Consider the following 16,871-nt stretch of genomic DNA (forward strand, 5'->3'; position numbering starts at 1 on the left):
TCTGGCTTTCTGCAGGGCATTCGTTCAAAGGAGCCCCCCAGTGCCTCGCCATCAAAGCTGGGAGGGGCCACCTTAATCATCAGCACCGGGACTTGGAAGGGAGCTGGGATCATCCCACTGCACAGAGCCAGCTCCATAATTCAGTTTTAAAGCATGAAAAAAGGGAGTTGATGAAATTCCGCTATCAGCGCCAAGCCAATATGCAAAATATCTCACCCCCAATCAAATAGCTATTATGTTTTCATTTCCATTTTGGCGTCCGGCTTAATGAGCAGGAGACGGATGGGCGCGCGGGTGTCTGCTAGCTGTGATAACCAAGGGGCTCCGGGCACCGCAGGGGCTGAGCCCAGCGCTGCCCTGGCCACCGGTGACCACCACCATGGCCTGTGGACACCCCCAGGCAGGTGCGGCCTTGGCCACTGACCTCTCCCGGGCCAGGCCATGGGGCTAGCATCACCCTCACTGCAGGTGGGCCCGGGGCGAGGGAGGTGTGGGGGCTGTGTCTGGCCTGGGGAAGGGCTGTGTGCTGGGTGCAGGTCTGAAATCCAGCCCCAAGTTCCTATCCCACCGCCCCCACCACTGCCTCCTCGCCAGGGGCCCTGGACAGGGCAGCTCACAAGTCGGCCTTGCGGGGCCTTGGTTTACTCACCTGTAAAGTGGGCATGACTCGGCTTCCTGCTGTGGGTATTGGGATGTGGCTGGCGAGTGGGATTTCCACGATGGCTGCCCCCAAGGTCCTGCTTACCCCACTCCACTCACCCTGCCACAGCCATCACCAAGTCCGTGTCCTGGTCGCCCGTCCTCCATGCACCCTGTCCCCATGCACTCTCCTGACCGCCCCTACCTGCTGAGGTCCGAGTGGGCCGCCACCCTCCACACCCCAGGTTCCCCATCCGAAATGGAATTGGACGACCACCTCGCTGGGCTACGTGGGTGGGGGCAGTTACGGGTGGGCACTTGTAAAGTGCTGAGCGCCACCCGTCCGGTCTTAACCATTCACACCCTCGCCCATTTCCCAAAATCTGTGCTAGCCACCGTTCATGTTCACTGAGCACCTGCCCCGTGTCGGGCTCTGAGGATGCGGGCAGGCTGCACGTTCCATCTCCTGAGATGGGAGCTGCTGTGGCTTCATCTGTAGACCAGGAAACAGCACAGAGAGTGGAGTGACTTGCTCAAGGTCACACTGCAAGGACGCAGCAGCTGTCAGCCTGCCTGGCCATGGGTTGGCCTGCTCCGGCTGTTGGCACAGAGAGAGGGTCCCCAAAAAGGCTCGGGGGAGTCTTTGCTAGCCCAGGGGGAAAGCGGCAGAGAGGAGATGTGGCTCACAGATGCCCCCAGCCAGTGGGGGCCCAAGTGCTCTGTCGCCCATCTGGACAGTCCCCATGGACCCCCGGTGGACCACAGACGGGACCGGTACTGACTCAGGCTCAGCGGGGACCGGGCAGCTGCTCTCAGACGCCGAGGCAGGCCCAGGGCAGCATCCGCCTCGACACACCCTATTTGTGGGCTGACAATTGTCTCCCGCATTATCAGAGCTGTTTTAATTGTGCTGGAACTGAAATTATCCTGGCAGCCTCTTTTCCATGCTCGTCGTCACGGCTTTGTGTAGAGCAGGCGCCTTTGTTCTCCTGTAAATAGGAGAACCCATCGCCAGCCCAGCGCCCCGCTGGGTGTCTGAGGCCCACCTGGGTGGGGCATGGAGAGCCAGCCTGCCTTCCTGGGGCTGCGGCAGCTATGCACAGGGCTGCGTCTCCTGTGGACCCCAACCCCAGTGCTCTGGTCCCCAAAGTCCCTGAAAGCAGGTGGCCTCGAGCCCATTTGCCAGAGCAGGCGACTGAGGCCCTGAGGTCCTACAGCTGCTCAGCAGGAGGGACCTCAGCTCCTGGGCAGCCCCTCCGAGCTCCATGACAGCCATGAAAAGCACAGGCCTCTGGAATGGGGAGGAGCCGGGCTGAGCTGAGTGCTTCACGTGCTGCCGCCAAGGCGGGACGGCTGAGCACCTCCTGGCCTTGTGGATGGCATTGCCCAGAGGTGGGGGGGTGGGGCGGCCATGGCTGCTTTTCTGCCCTGGCATGTGCTGAGGGAGGGCACTCGGATTGGGCCTCCTGTCCCAGGGGCAGGAGTTGGACCGGTCAGGCGTGTGCCCAGCCCGCCTTGGAGGCTGCCCGTGTGGGCGCTTTGATGGGAGGCTGCGAGCCCTCGCCTGGGGCTGGCTCCTGTGTGGTCTGAGCCCAGCCCCCTCCTGTAATTACAGCTCTGAGGTGCTCTGAGGAGGCCCGGACTCACGGGTCCCAGGTAGAACCCCGAAGGCAGCAGTTGGGAAAGTCCAGCCTGTCCCTCCTGTCCGGGACCCCCCATGGCTCCCCGGTGGCCCCAGGATGAGGGTCGCCTCCTCCCCGTGGCCTCTGAGGTCAGCACGGCCAGGACCCTGCCTGCCCTCAGCCTTGGCTGCCAGCACACCCTGGCCCCCAAGCTCCCCTTCCTCCACCACCTCTGTCCCAGCCCGGGGCCTTTGCCCATGTGGCCCCCTCTGCCGGAGCTGTCTTCTCAGGGGCTGGTCTCGCAACAACCACACTGTTCCCTCCAAGATCTGCTGGTGGCAGCCCCTCCCCTCCCCATGTTTTTTTCTCTTTCTCTCATGGCTCCTTCCCTCACTGCACTTCTAGAACTTGCCATTGGTTTTGGTCGGGGCCCATCAGTACTTCTCTGACTGTCCCCACTGTGGCCTGGACGCCCCGGGCAGTGTTCAGCGATCTGGTGCACCCCTGCATCCTGGAGGGGCACCTGGCCCTCAGGTGTCAGCAGAAGGCAGAAAAGGCGTCTGCCCCTCTAGGAGCAGTTTGGTTTGATGGAATCAGCCAGCCACAGCCTGCTGATGATCAGAGAGGGGGCTGGAGTCCAAACACAGAAAATCCACCTTCCCACCTCCCTGCTGTGTGGAACGGCGGGGTCAGCCTCGGACATCAGCCTGAAACGCAGTCACAGCATTTCTCATTCTCTCGCATCTTTGGGGGTCTCTGACATGAGGCAGCCTCTGAACCCGGCGTTGGGCGCTGGCGGGTGGCACGTTTGTTACTGGCTGGGCAGGTGTTTCAGGCGTCAGCAGGCTCCAGCTCTGACCTGCCCTTCTCCCTCCCATCTCCTGCCTTTCCCTGGAGACACGGAGCAAAGCAGGGAGCATGAGGGGCTGTGAAGGAGGACGGCGGGGATTCGGAGAGAAGCTCCTGAAGCTGGGCACATGTGGGCGCCTCGGCGTGTTTTTCTGGGGAGGAGTCACTGGGTTTCATCAGATTCCCAGAGGGGCCATGAGGCAAGAAAAGCCAGAACCACCAAACCAGAGGCACACACCCCGAACAGTTCTCCATCCGTGTGGCTTGCTCGCCTCCAGGGATGGGGAGCTCAGCCCTCAGGAGGTGGTGGTTCCAGCCTGCAGCGCTTAGGCCTTCCTTCTGGTCTGTTCTTCTGTTCTACCCCACCCGCCCTCTGCCAGAGAAGCCCACTCTGCCCCTTCAGCTCCCCTGACACATGAACTCACAGACACTGACGCGGTTTCTAGACTTTCCTTGTTCGTATTCTGCTGTGACTTGGGAGCTGCAGGACCTGGGGCCTGGGCTCAGGAGGGCCTCGGCCCCTCCCACTCCTGAGTGGGTCTGGAGGCTCTGCCCCCATCGTGCCTCACACAGGACAGTAGAAGGCTGGGCAGGGCAGCCCAGGCCTTGTGGAGGATGGGTGCGGAGGGGGCAGTCCCAGCACGCCGACTGAGTCAGGGCCTGGGGGCCCAGGGAGCAGTTAGGCAGGATACGGAAGGACACCTCTGTCCTCTGTCCACACTGGACACCATCACCCGTCACCAGCCCCGTAGGCAGACATCAGCACGCACGCCTGCACTCAGCGCCACTCCACAGCCACTGTGGGGTCCGGGGCAGCTGCCCCCACACTTGGGCCACATGGCCTTGTCTCAGTCTGCCTCGTCACCTGTAAGGTGGGCTCCTGGAGTCCCCCACCCCGATGTGTGAGTCTCTGAGGGGCCCAGGCCCTGAGGCACTCCACCCACCGGTGCTGCAGACACCTGTGCCCTGCTTGGTTTGTTTGCTCAACAAGTCCGTGAGCGTCTGCTTTGTGCAGGGCCTGTGCTGGGCGAGGGCGTCACCCCAGGGAATTCCCAGACCGAGGGAATGAGTGTGAGGGAAGCGCACGGGGACTGGGCCCCTGGGCAGGGCATTGGAGGATGATGCCGGGCGGAGGCCGTGGTGATGGCGACCCTCGGGGCCTGGATGGACGCTGGGCCTACAGGACAGGGAGGGCCCCCTCGCTGCTCCACGGCTGCCAGAGTGGGTGGGGACCTGTCCCCTGGTGCTGGGGGGAGTAGGTGGGAGAGAGACACAGGGGTTGTGACTCTTCTCTGGCAAGAGTGGAATCCGTGGGCACAGCGGAGGCCAGGGGTCAGGGCAGGTAAGGGTGGGTGGAGGCGATCCTGCAGCTTTGGAATTGTTGCAGAGGATGGGGGTTCGTCAAGGATCATCAGGTCGTTTTTTTTTTTTTTTGAGACAGAAGTCTCATTCTGTCATCCAGGCTGGAGTGCAGTGGTGCAATCGCGGCTCACTGCAGCCTCCAGCTCTCAGGCTCAAGCGATCCTCCCACCTCAGCCCTCCTAGTAGCTGGGACTACAGGCGTGCGCCACCACACCCAGCTAATTTTTGTATTTTTTGTAGAGACAGGGTCTTGCCATGTTGCCCAGGCTGCTCTCAAACTCCTGGACTCAAAGCAATCCTCCCACCTCGGTCTCCCAAACTGCTGGGATCACAGGTGTGAGCCACCATGCCCAAATGTCAAGTCTCGAGGGACCCCGAGGGAGCCCTCGGCTAACAGCCACCTGGTCTCTGACCTCATAGGGGTGGATGACCTCACCCCTGCCCAGCTGCCAACTCCACCTGGGCACCAGGGCTGTGCCTATGCCAGGAGGGGTCAGGAGGCAGGAGGCAGACACCGTCTCCCCAGAGCTCCTCCCGAACCGCTTTCGTCTTGTGTCCACAGGTTCCCTTGGAGACATGGAGGCCGGAGAGGAGATGCAATTGGTGGGCACCAGCCACACGGAGCAAAAGGCCACGGCGCCTGAAGCCCCGAGCCCTCCCAGCACAGGTGGGTCAGACTGAACCCTCTCACCATGCCTCCAGCTGGGGCCTCCTGCTTCCCCGTACCATGCACTCGGAGTTCAGTGGTGTCTGAGCGGTGTGGGCCAGCCATATGCGAGAGTCCAGGACAGGCGTCTTCCAGCCGGAGGCCTGTTGCCCAGAGGCCCTGGGTGGGGCTGGGGGGTCTCCAGGGAAAGGGAGATGTGCACACCTACCGCATGTGTGGCCTGAAATCCGGCCCTCATACAGATGAGTAGACCGAGGCCCAGGTGAGGCAGGTCTGGCCCAGGGTTGGACAGGAATCCATGCACCTCCCAGCCTCAGTAAACCCTCTGCGAAGTGGGGACACCGAGGCCCCCTCCCTGGGGCTTGGTGAGCTGAGGCCCCTGCTGGCATGCTGCTTGGGCTGAGTGCACAGTGGGTGCTGGGTGCAAGTGAGTGCTGGGTGCACAGTGGTTGCTAGGTGCACAGTGGATGGGTGCTGGGTGCACAGTGGTTACTGGGTACAAGTGGATGCTGGGTGCACAGCAGATGGGTGCTGGATGCACAGTGGATGCTGGGTGCAAGTGGGTGCTCGGTGCACAGTGGTGTCTCCTGCTAATGCAGCACACCCCACTCACAGACCAGAGAAGTTTGGTGACTTGCCAGGGTCATTCAGCTGGCAAGTGCCCCAGTGGGGGTCCCACCCAGGTCTGGGTTTAGCCTGATTTCCTCCACCCTCGTCGGCACCTCCATACTCCCTGGGCCCTCCTGGTGGCCAATTCCATGGGGCAGGGCATTTTGCAAGCCGAGAAGAGGGCCTGCCCTCCCAGGAGAGAGTTAACCTGCCATAAGGAGGTCTGCTAGAGACAGCTGTACCCCAGACACACCCAGAGACCCTGGGAGAAGGGGCCTCCCTGGGACAGAGGTGCCAGGAGAGGTCAGCATGCTCACCCCCTTTTTCCAAGGTCTGAGAGAGACAGCAGCAGGTTGTGGGGTGGGCTCTGCCCAGCTCCCCCACACTCCACTTGCAGCCCCAGGCACCAATCTCATACCCGTGCCATGAAACCCTTTGCATACAGACTGTGAATTACCCTCACTCCAACGTGGAGGAGATGTGGCCATACCCGGACCGTTTGGGAGGGTGCTAGGTGGGTGACGTTAGCTGGGGTGGAGGAGAGATGGGTGCGTGGGACTGTCCCTGATGGGCGGAGGGATGCCAGGAGGCAGTGACAGCAGGTCCAAAGGCTCCAAGGCCAATGGGGGTGGGGGAGAGGTTACAGAGGGGTCTGTAGCCGAGGGGCTGGGGTGGAGATCCCAGGCAGACCTTGGTCCCTCGCTTAGGAGGGGGGCTTCTCAGTGAGGACCCCCCACCCTAGCATTTCCCAGTCTGAGTGTCAGAGCCCCCTCTGGGTGGGCCACAGCCCCAGGAGCCCAGCAGGCCTCATCACCCCATCTGCACACACCCAGCCTGCTACGCCTGGGCCCCTTTTTCTGGCAGCAGGCCCCGGGGTCACCAGAGCCAGTGGGACTTGACCCCAGGGCTGGGTCCACCATCTCCCCCAGCTCACCCAGGGACATCCCTGCCCCAGAACGGCCAGGCTGGGTGCAGGTGTCCAGCCCAGCCTCTGGTGAGGCCTGGGACCCGCTGGCTGCCACTCCTCCCTGCCCTTGCTGCCATCACCGTTGGCACACACTGCTTGTGGTGCAGTCAGAACTCTGCCTGGCTGGTCCCGGGGCCGAGCTCTTAACCCTTGCGGAGCCTCAGTTCCTGCACATGTGAGCCGGGTGCCAGTCCCTCAGTGGCTATGGGGAGTGAGCACGTGTGGCACATGTGGACCCCGAGGCCCTTGGCTGTCACCGCCGCCAGCCTTAGTGCCGCACACAGGTGCTGCCGGCCAGCTGCAGGAGCCCTGATGGAGGGGCCACAACAAAGGGCAAGTGGTGGACTTTGGCCCAGGCCGGCTTCCCGGGGAGCCAGGCTCCTTATCTGATCTAGGAGCCAGGGCTGCATGGGGGTGGGGGTGGGGCCCGGGAAGGAGCTGGAAAAAACAACCAGGGCTGCACCTGGCACAGGCCTGAGTGATAGCGTGGCGATGGGCGCGATAAGACAGCAGCGCGGGAGCTGTGTCTGCCGCTTGGCGGGTCCAGTGAGGCTCCCTCGCAGTGGCTGGAGCTCAGATGCCAGCCACTTTGATTTATAGCCAAAAATAATAGGACTTTTATACTGTGTGATTGACTTATTTGATGTTAATCACAGCCCTTATCGCGGGTATTAATAATCTGTGGGCATGTGACGTCACGGGGTGGGGGGGGCTTTATGGGATCGCATCGATCGGGGCCGAGGTGGTTATCAGGCCAGCTGGGAAGGCAAACATGCCCTTTGGGCTGGAATCGGTGCAGGACCTGGTGGAGGGGCCCCCAGCTGCCAGCAGAGGGGACCGGGGAGCTGGCGACCGCGTGTGTGCCTGCTGGCCGGGGCAGGCCGGTCGGGTCGGCCATCCTGTGCCCTAATTATCAACAGCAGCTGGAATAACAATTATCATTGCAACAATTAATGAGGGATGAGGGGTTTTACAAGACCAAGAGGAAAACTTGGGTGTCTGTCTCACCCCAGTGAGAGTGAGCCAGGAGGTGGGGGTGGCTCTGGGCCCGAGCTCCCCAACCCGGTGCCCAGTGCCTCAGCATCCCTCCCAGCCACAGGGAGGGGCAGCTCAGTGCCTGGCACTCAGCAGGGATGTGACGGTGTTTTCCTCTCTGCAGATGTTAGCTCACCCCCACCGCCACCGACCCCCACATCCCCAGGAGGCCCCAAGGAGCTGGAAGGACAGGAACCGGAACCCAGGCCCACGGAGGAAGAGCCGGGCAGTCCCTGGAGCGGGCCAGGTAACCATGTGGGCAGTGGAGGCAGCAACATCGCCTCCCGGGCAGCCTGGCCCGGCCCCCGGGAACAGGGCCACGTGGGTGCTGGGGCAGGTGTGTAGGTTGCTGGAGACCCACCAGGCCCAGGCCTGTGCCTAGTCCAAAGCTCAGCCAACCTGTGCAGCTGGTGGTATCGCTGCAGCTTGGCACCCTCGGGCCAATCCCGGGCCTCACGTGGTGTACAAGGAAGCTCTGGGGGGTTCCCTGGATCAAAGCCTGGTCTGGGCCGCAGAAAAGGAGCTAGTGTGATGGCCAGGAAGGAGTCCTCAGAGGTGGGAAAGGCAGGGAGATGGGAACAGGAGGCTGCATCTCAGCGGCCTGGGCCCGCGGCCTTCCCAGCTGGGCCGGGATTCAGAGCTGTGCTGAGGTGCCCAGGCAGGCACTCAGGCCTGAAGGGCAGGAGAGGACCCCACCCCACTCCAGAGTGGCTGCAGGCTGTGGGGGACGGAGTCCGAGCCACACTGCCCCGCGGGGCCTGGGCCACAGGGTGTGTCCTAGAGGGTGATTTGGTGACTCTGCTCCGTTATTTGTAGTAGAGTTCTGACCCCAGAAGTCCCACAAATGTGTTCTCCCTGTGGCCCTTTCGGGGACTGTGAATTCCATTCATTTATGAACGCAGGGAACACTGGTACTCAGATTGTTTCTGTTGTTCCTAATAAATCCCGCAGCCTGAGGAACCAGAGTAGCGTCTGGGGTGGCTTCCCAGGGTTGTCCGACCGAGGCCGTCATGAGAGCTGGTGGGTGAGGGAGGGAAAAGGCCCAGCAGAGGCGGAGTGGGGGTCGCAAGGTCCCCGTGGAGGAGGGACGGCGTGAGGAGGGGCAGGTGCTCGAGCCAGACGCATGTGCAGATGCAGCAAACATTTATTGAGTGCCTGCTGTGTGCCAGGCATACAGCCGGGAGCAGATGGCCGTCGCAGAGCACGCAAGCGGCCGTAATGACACCAGCAGGGCCCCCATCTGTGGAGAGAAGATGTGTGGTGAGGTGCTCGCCGTCCTGGGGAGCAGGGAAGGCTTCGCTGAGGCAGAGGGACCCCATTCCTTCCCGGGGGCCAAGATAGAAAGGGGTCAGCGAGGTCCCAGCAGCAAGGGAGAGTGAGAGATGGGTCCACGGGCCCGATGGGGCAAGTAGGCAGCGGCACGTGCGTGGAGAGGCCTCTCGTTCAATACAGCCCCTTCCCGCAACGGGACAGCCGGGACCACAGAGAGAGGGGTGGGCCTGGGCAGCCACAGCCAGGAGGATGACCTGGCCCCAAGGGGAAGCCGAGTCACACCTGCACAGGCTGTGGGGCTGCCCAAGGCAATGCTGGGGCCTCGTGGCCACTGGTCCTCATGGGCTCCTCCTGCTGTTCCCCAGGAAGGGGGGACCGGGCATCCAGCACAGCAGACGATGTGGCTTACCCACCTGGGACCCAAAGATGGTGGGGGGCCCAGGCGCCGTGGCAGAAACGTGCTGGCTGCGTGCCTTCTCCTCAGGGACACTAGGTGGGGGGAGGCCCAGGACACACCTGTCGGGGGTCGGTCAGACGCTGGTGTCTTTGGGGGTCTTGGTCAGGTGCTGGTGCCTCAGGCCCTCACTGCGGGGTCAGCCTGACAGGCCTTTTCACGTGCAGGGCAGCGCTGTGGGGTTGGGAGGGGCCGCCCTGGCTGCCTCAGTGTCCCCAGCTGTAGAACAGGGTAGCGGGGAAGGTGCACACAGGCCCCCCTCAGGCCCTCAGAGTTCCCACACTCTATCAGTAGAGACCACCCACACAGTGGCAGGGACCATTGTGTACCTGTGGGACCCAGTTGGCCACTGGGCAGACAGGGGGTGCTGGGCGGTCCTTACGCCAGCCCCAAGAGGGGCCGAGATGGTGACCCCAGTCTCTGGAGGAGGAGCCCCAGCCCGGGGATGCAGCACACGTCCACCATCATGCGGCTGGGAGGTGGTGGAGCTGGGTTTGGGCCTGGAGTTCATAGACAGTGGTTTGATCGTCACCCCACGGGTCCCTGTCCACCCCTGCAGTGTTGAGAGGGGTTAGATCATCCTCCTGTTCTCCAGACGAAGGAGGCCCTGGGGGATGGAGCCTGGCGCCGGGAAGGGCTGGGCCCCTGAGGCCGGCCGTGGTTTGGGGCTGGGGCGCACCCCCGAGCTTCCTGTGCTGTGTGCATCCTCTGGACCGGGCGGTGCCCTATCGGCTCCCGCAGATATGAATTTCTGTGCAGTGGGCGGTGATGGGCTGATACGCGGCTGCTGGCCAACCGCTGCAGTGGCCACGGCCTATCAGGCCCACACAGGCCGAGCTATCACCCACGGGGAAGCCAAGGAGGTTCTGTGGGCTCTTATCTCTCAGGGCGGCCCGTGCGTCGATGGCCAGCAGGGTCAGTGGCCCCAAGGGCAGTGCCTGGCCAGGTGACCAGTCCAGTGGTTGGGGTGCAATAGGGGATTGGCCACATTTGCCCTGCTGGGCCTGAGTGTCTCTCCGTTCTGTCTCCAGACCCTCTCTCTGATGCTCTGTCTTGTGTGAGCGCCTCTCTCTCCCCTCTCCCTCCCCGCCTTCTCCCTCTCTCCCTTCCTCTCTCCCTCTCTCTTTGCCGTTCTCCTTCTCTCTTCCTCCGTCCCTGCCTCTCTCTCTCTCTCTCTCTCTCTCTCTCTCTCTCCATGCCTCTCTCCCTCACCCCTGTCTCTGCCCCTGTCTCTCCCAATTTCTGTTTCATGGTCTCTGGCCCACAGCTGCTCTCCACCCCACCCATCCCCAAGTGTGGGAAACAGTGCAGGCCCCAGCCCCTCTGAACCTGCCCCAGCCCCTCTGAACCTGGCCTGGGGCCCTGTTCTCGAGGCGGCCTGGGAGGCGCCATCCTCCTTTCCTATCTGGGGTGGAGGGAGCGCCAACTTGGACCAAGGTGCACTCTGCACCCTGTGGCTTTGGGGAAGTGACTGGGCCCTGAACCTGTTTCCCATCTGTCCTGCATGTGGGTGGAACCCGGTCACGCTGCAGAGCCTGGAGCCCAGGGCCCTCATCTGCTGGCTGGACCCGGGCTCACAGGTGTCCTGGGAAACCCCCAACCCCAACCCCGGTTAGACCCATTTCCCAGGGACATCCAGAAGGTAGACAGGGTTAGCCTGGTGGAGAGACCCGGCCTTGGCACCTCCCCCGACAGCTCCACCATGGGTCCAGCCAGGCTGCCCTATCCCTGGTGGTCAGGGACTCCCTGGAGGCACCATGTAACACTAGGCAGAGGGGAGGCCTCCCAGCCCCTCCCCTCCTCCCAGGGGACACCCAAGAGGTCCCCAACACCTACTGCAAACGTAAGTGAGGTCCTGGGCACACAATGACTTTGTAAGCACCGGAGAGCTGTCCCAAGCTGTGGGGAGCTGTCCCGGGGTATAGAGAGCTGTGTCGGCGTGCGGGGAGCTGTCCTGGCGTGTGGGGAGCTGTCCTGGGGTGCGGGGAGCTGTTCCGGGTTGGGGAGAGCTGTTCCGGGGTGGGGAGAACTGTCCCGGGGTGCAGGGAGCTGTTCTGGCGTGTGGGGAGCCGTCCTGGGGTGCGGAGAACTGTCCCCGGGTGGGGAGAGCTGTCCCGGTGTGCACGTGGCCATTGTCTTGACTTCCTATGATCTCCTGGCCCTGTTACTGCCCCTACCTCAGCCCCCTCCTGGCCCTACCTGATACCTGGTGCTCCCAGAGCCCTAAAAAGAGATCAGGGAGGCACTCAGTGGGTGCTGGTTTTTGTTTTCAAAAGTTCTGAGCTCTGTATGCTGCAAGCGGCTTTGCTCTGGAGCGCCACGACTTCAAATGGGGGCGCCTGGAGCTGTTCTGAGACGGGAGCACAGACTCTACAGCCCAGCCTCGCTGAGTGACAGCAGGCAGGCCGCCTGACCTCTCCAGGTCCCAGTTTCCCAATCTACAAAATGGATGTAAGGAGAGCCACAGCCGCAGCAGGAAGCCTCCATGAGGAGGGGGACTGAGGAGTGTGTAGTGCAGTGTGGCTGGAGCCGCTTCCCAGACCTCAGCTGTGGGCCTTGAGCTTGTTGGCCACCCCAGGGTGGCCTAGGTTCTCTCGGATTAGGGGGTGCAGGTAGGTTCTGCCGGGAGAAGCCGCCATCTGCAGCCTGGAACTCCCCTTTTCGCGGCCAAGAGAGGTGACCAAGCAGGGGCCTGGAGCAGCCACCTTGCGCTCCCCTGTCGGTGGCGGTCACCATGGCCTCATGGCAGGAAAAGCTCACCCCCCAAACCCCGTTACCCGCCCAGTACGAGGGAGGCTTCCAGGCGGGAGCCGGGACCCACCAGTGAGGTCGTTGCCTCGATGTCCAAAGCAGGACACCCACCAGGGTGAGAGGCTGCCGCGGGCAGAGCCTCCCGTCACAGGGACCAGTCACACCTCACCAAACCCTGCCGTCACCACCCAAACCAAACGTGGAAGCAAGGGGGAAGTGGGGAAAGGAGCTGATTCCAGGAGGGGTGTCCGCAGGCCTCCAGGGCGAGTCGGGGCCCTGCAGTAGGGAGCAGAGGGAGTGGGAGAGGGCACAGCCCTGCATGGGTAGGATGCCGCAGGGCCTGAGTCGGGGGCGAGGCGGACGTGGACGGGCGGGAGTGCGGCCTGGTCACTGGGCCTGTGGCCTTGGACTCCAGTGAGGCAGCAGGAGGCGCCGGCAGGAGGAGAGAAGGGCCAGGGTCTGAGCGTGATCCCAGGAGTGGCCACAGAGAAGGGACCTCGGCTGGAGGCAGAGCTGGGGCCGCCAGGGCCTGGACTCCGTCTTCCTCCCTGGAGCCACCAGTCCGGATGTGAAGGGAAGGATGGGCGGCAGGAGGCGGAGAGCTCCTATTGTATCTTTGAAATGACCTTGTTTGCCGGAGGGGCAGCTGCTTAAGATTCTGCTATGCAAATGGCTAAGCCATAATCTATAATCCCTGCACGTGCTCGGGAGCAGCTCGGCCGTGGCGCGTCCTGCAGGCCTGTCCCATTGTGGGATGTGGGGCCGAGTCCTGGAAGTCCTGGGCATCCCACTCCTGCCTTGGAAAATGGAGGCACTCAGACATGCCATCCCACTAGGACTTGGAGGGGTGGAGCTGGGGTCCCATTCCACTCCCTGGGTCCTGGGCTGGCCCATTTCACGGGCCCTGTGTGGCCGTCTGCCCTGAGAGTAATCGTGCAGCCTGGGCCACAAGGAAACAGGTGCAGGAAGAAGCTGAAGAGCATGGGGGCTGGACCTGGGAGTGTGGAGTCCCCTCCCCCTGGAACAGGCCTCCCCGACCTCCCTCTGTGAGGCTGGGCGGAACTGAGGGGAACTGGGCTGGGAGGAAAGCTTCTTGCCCAGGACCGCCTGCAGCACCAAGGAGGCCTCACTTCTCCATCCTGGGGGCTTCAGGCTGTGGAACAAAAGTCCCCACCTGCCCTGGCCCAGGGTCTGCCACAGGGGAGAGAAAGCAACAGAGAGGGGGCTTGGGGTGGGGACGGGGACCCTCACCCACATACTGCTGGGCATAAGAGCACATCAGCACGGGTTGTGTACACGGGACTTAAGGAGATCGCCTCTCACTGGGCATTTCCTGTGAGGGGAGCTCTCGAGTCCTGGCACATAGGGTCTTTCATGTCCAGCAGCCACTCCTGCAGGGGAAGTCTGAGTTGGGTCCCACTCTACAGTTAGGGAAACGGAGGCTCAGCGAGGTGAGGTGGCTTGGCCACAGTGGTCCAACCCTGAGTGGACATGGGGCTGGGACTTGAGCAGCGCTGCCTGTGGGCAGGGGGCTGGCAGGCCTGCCCTTGCTTGCCCAGGATCCGCAAACACCTGCTCCTGGCTCGCTCCACCTGTAAGTGCCTCAGGGCCTGGAGCTCTTTCCTGGAACCACTATGGACAAGGTGAATTCCAACTGATCACACAAGTCATGACTTTTCCATCCCCGCTCTGTCCTGGGCCCTGGTGGCAGAGATGGGAAGGCTGGCCATGTCTCCAGGGCACTGCTGGCCAGCAGAAGGGACACTCAAGTGTCAGGCTGGGTGTGAGAGATGGGAGGGGCAGCAGGTGGACGGCCCCGGCCCTAGCCCCACGCTGAGCCGTGACGGACACAGTAGAATGGGGTTGGGTGTACACAGGCAGCTAGCTCAGGGCCTGAGGTTCAAGTGGTCAGTCGTGGCTGGAGCATTCGGGCCCAGGTGTGGATGGGGTTCAGAGAGGTCAGGGCGGGGCTCAGTGCCAGGGACTGCAAGGAGCCGTCTCGGTTTTATTGGCTGTAAAATGGGTATCCTGAAGGGTTTTGGGGGGGCCGTTCGTCCAGATGCTGTGCCGTGAGTGATCTGGTGCAGCGTCCCGGCGCTGGGAGCAGGCGGCTGCTGTGAGTCCGGAGGAGGGCTCTGTCCGCTATTTCCTGCCTGAGGCCCACAAAGGGCCCCCACCCAAGGGTCCTGACGGGGCCTGCCTGAGGCTGGGAATCCTCACCCAAGTGTGTGAGGGCGTCGGGCTAGTTATCTGGGCCGAGCTCCATCTGACTAATCTCGCCGGCCGAGCGTCTACGCAAACCTCAAGGCCTGCTATCGGGAGGAGGCTGAGGCGGGGGCCCAGCCTGATGGACAGCGGGGAGATGGGCCGATAGGCGGCGGCGCTCCCTCCCCACCCGGCGTGCGTGGGTGGGAAATCATTCCAGCTATTCTGCCTTATCAGCAGCCCGGCGCTGCCCCCGATAGCACTATTAGTCTTAGATTAATGGGGGGGAGGGGACCCTGGCGGATGGCAGGGGTCAGCCTGGGGTCAGCTCCATAGACCAGACCCAGTGCTGGGTCAGGAGCTACCACCTCTGGCTGTCCTAGGGAACAGGAGCCCACCTGAGGGGTCCCCAGAGGGAGCCCCAGACCCCACCCCACTTCACAGCGGGGCAGAAGGGGCCATGGGGAGCTGGAGCCAGAACCCGAGGAGGGGCTGTGTGTCTCGCAGCCACACCCTTCCCTGGAGGTTTGCTGAGCACATTGGGGCCAGGCGTGTATCAGGTGCTGGGAATAGACAGGGATGGGCCTGCCCTGGACGTGTGTGGTGGAGGGACATGGGCCCTGGAACCAGAAAGAACATGGGTGTCCCGCCCGGGAGCGGTCAAGAGAAGGAGGTGGTGTGTTCATTCAACCAGCGTGTGTATGAGGGACATGCTCAGGCCAGCACAGCCCAGGCCCTCCAGGATCTGCTCTCTGGTGAGGGAGACACCCCAAGTCATGACGAGGTAGGAACACCACGTATCCGAGGGGCAGGCAGAGCTGGCCTCGCTGAGCCAATGTTTGAGTCCCAAATGAGTGAGGGGCGTCTGGAAACGGTGTCCCAGGCTGAGGGCACAGTGCCTGAGCCGGGGGCACCCCGCCCATCTGGAGTGAGCACAGGGGTGAGGCAGCAGCGAACTCAGAGCCTGAGGCCCCATCACGTCAGGCCTGCGGTGGCAGAGGGTAGTTATCTTGGAAACTGAGTTCAGAGGTCGCAGGCTCTGGCCAGCGTGACCCTGGGTGGTTGGTGTGGACACCTTGGCTGCCCCTGGCCCTGAGCCTTCCCATGACACCCTTCCCTCCCCTCTCCCAAGCACTGGCCCCAGGCCTGGGTGGGGGCCGCACCTGGGTCCTGCCTGCACCACCAGACCCCAGGCCTGCCTCTCCATGCAAGGCCCTGTGGGCAGAGCCCCTGGTCAGGGTTGAGGTTGGGGCTAGAGCCATCTGCAGCCCCTGAGACCGGCTCCTCTTCCTTCATCCCCAGCTCCCCCATGGCCCTTGTGGCTTCCCCATGGCCAGGCTGCCAGCACCCCGAGGCCTGGCTGACCTCCCGCACCCACCCCAGCCCTGGCCATACAGAAGCTGCCTCCTGAGCCTGGCCCTGACTTCAGCCTCCTCCCCAGGAAAGTCACCTGGGCCTCGAGGTCCTGAAACTGCAGGCAGAGCCGGCATTCACTCACTCTCTTGTACTTCCATTTATTGAGCACCAACTGTGTGCCAGCCCTGCCATAGACAGGGGGATGCAGCGTGAGCAAAACAAACCCTGATGCGGCCTCCAGAGCAGCCGCCGAGGAGGAGAGAGCAGTCGTGGGGGTGACGCTGGAGATGCGGACTGGTGCAGAGGAAGCCGGGTGCAGAGGCCTGGGGTGGGGCCGGCCCAGCTGACTTTGGGAGCAGCAAAGGGGCCAAGGGGCAGGCAGGACCGGGCACGTGGACAGGGCGGAGCCTGGTGCCTAGCAGGCTGGGCACGGGGCAGGTCTGTGCACAGTGTGGGGGACCCCACCTGGGTGGCCCCTGAATCCCGCTGGCTGGGTGGAGGACAGCTCAGGGGCAGACGGAGGGAGATCCAGGAAAGTGCTTGGCTGAAGTGGGCACTGTGTCCCCTTCACAGATGGGAAACTGAGGCCAGGAGAGGTCAGGTAGCCACCGCACCCCCATGCTGGGGAGGGTCCGAGTGGGCACAGAGTCCACAGGCCTGCCTCCCAGGGAAGGGCCCAGGCCCACCCATCCAGTCTCTCCAGGCCCAGCCCCCAGGGTCCTGTAGGCTCCCCGGGCCCCTCCTCGGCCCCATGGCAGCAGAGGGTGAGGGACAGTGGATGCCCCATGAGGAGTGCAGCTGGAGCCCTGGGTCTCTAGCTGTCCCCATGGTTGGGGGGCGGGGGCCGGGCCTGGCTGCCTGCCGTGCTGCCCACTGGCCTCACCACCTTCCGGGAGCGGCTATCTGTGGCCAGGGCAGCCTATCTCGGCCGCAGGCGCTAATCAAGCTGGCTTCCTCCTCCGCCCTCCCACCCGGCTTCCTGCCCCGGCCATCCCCCACCACCAGCCCCCACCCGGGCCCCCGCTGTTGCCCTACCGGCCCCTCCCAGACATCTCGGGGGCAGGCCCACCAGTATCACCTGGG

At 63.2% G+C, this 16,871-nt stretch overlaps 1 protein-coding gene across 1 annotated transcript in view; it reads left to right on the plus strand.

Moving 5' to 3' along the window:
- The first annotated feature begins 5,040 nt into the window (after positions 1-5,040).
- ZFPM1 (zinc finger protein, FOG family member 1) overlaps positions 5,041-16,871 on the plus strand; it is a 101,977-nt gene continuing 90,146 nt past the window's right edge. Inside the window, exons 1-2 of the mRNA XM_011972433.1 lie at positions 5,041-5,139; positions 7,875-7,997. Coding sequence (XP_011827823.1) covers positions 5,049-5,139; positions 7,875-7,997 — 214 coding nt within the window. The 5' untranslated portion in view covers positions 5,041-5,048. The remainder of the gene's footprint in view (positions 5,140-7,874; positions 7,998-16,871) is intronic.

Source organism: Mandrillus leucophaeus, unplaced genomic scaffold (genome assembly GCF_000951045.1).
Source record: "Mandrillus leucophaeus isolate KB7577 unplaced genomic scaffold, Mleu.le_1.0 Scaffold10, whole genome shotgun sequence".
In the NCBI taxonomy this organism is placed as follows: Eukaryota; Metazoa; Chordata; class Mammalia; order Primates; family Cercopithecidae; genus Mandrillus; species Mandrillus leucophaeus.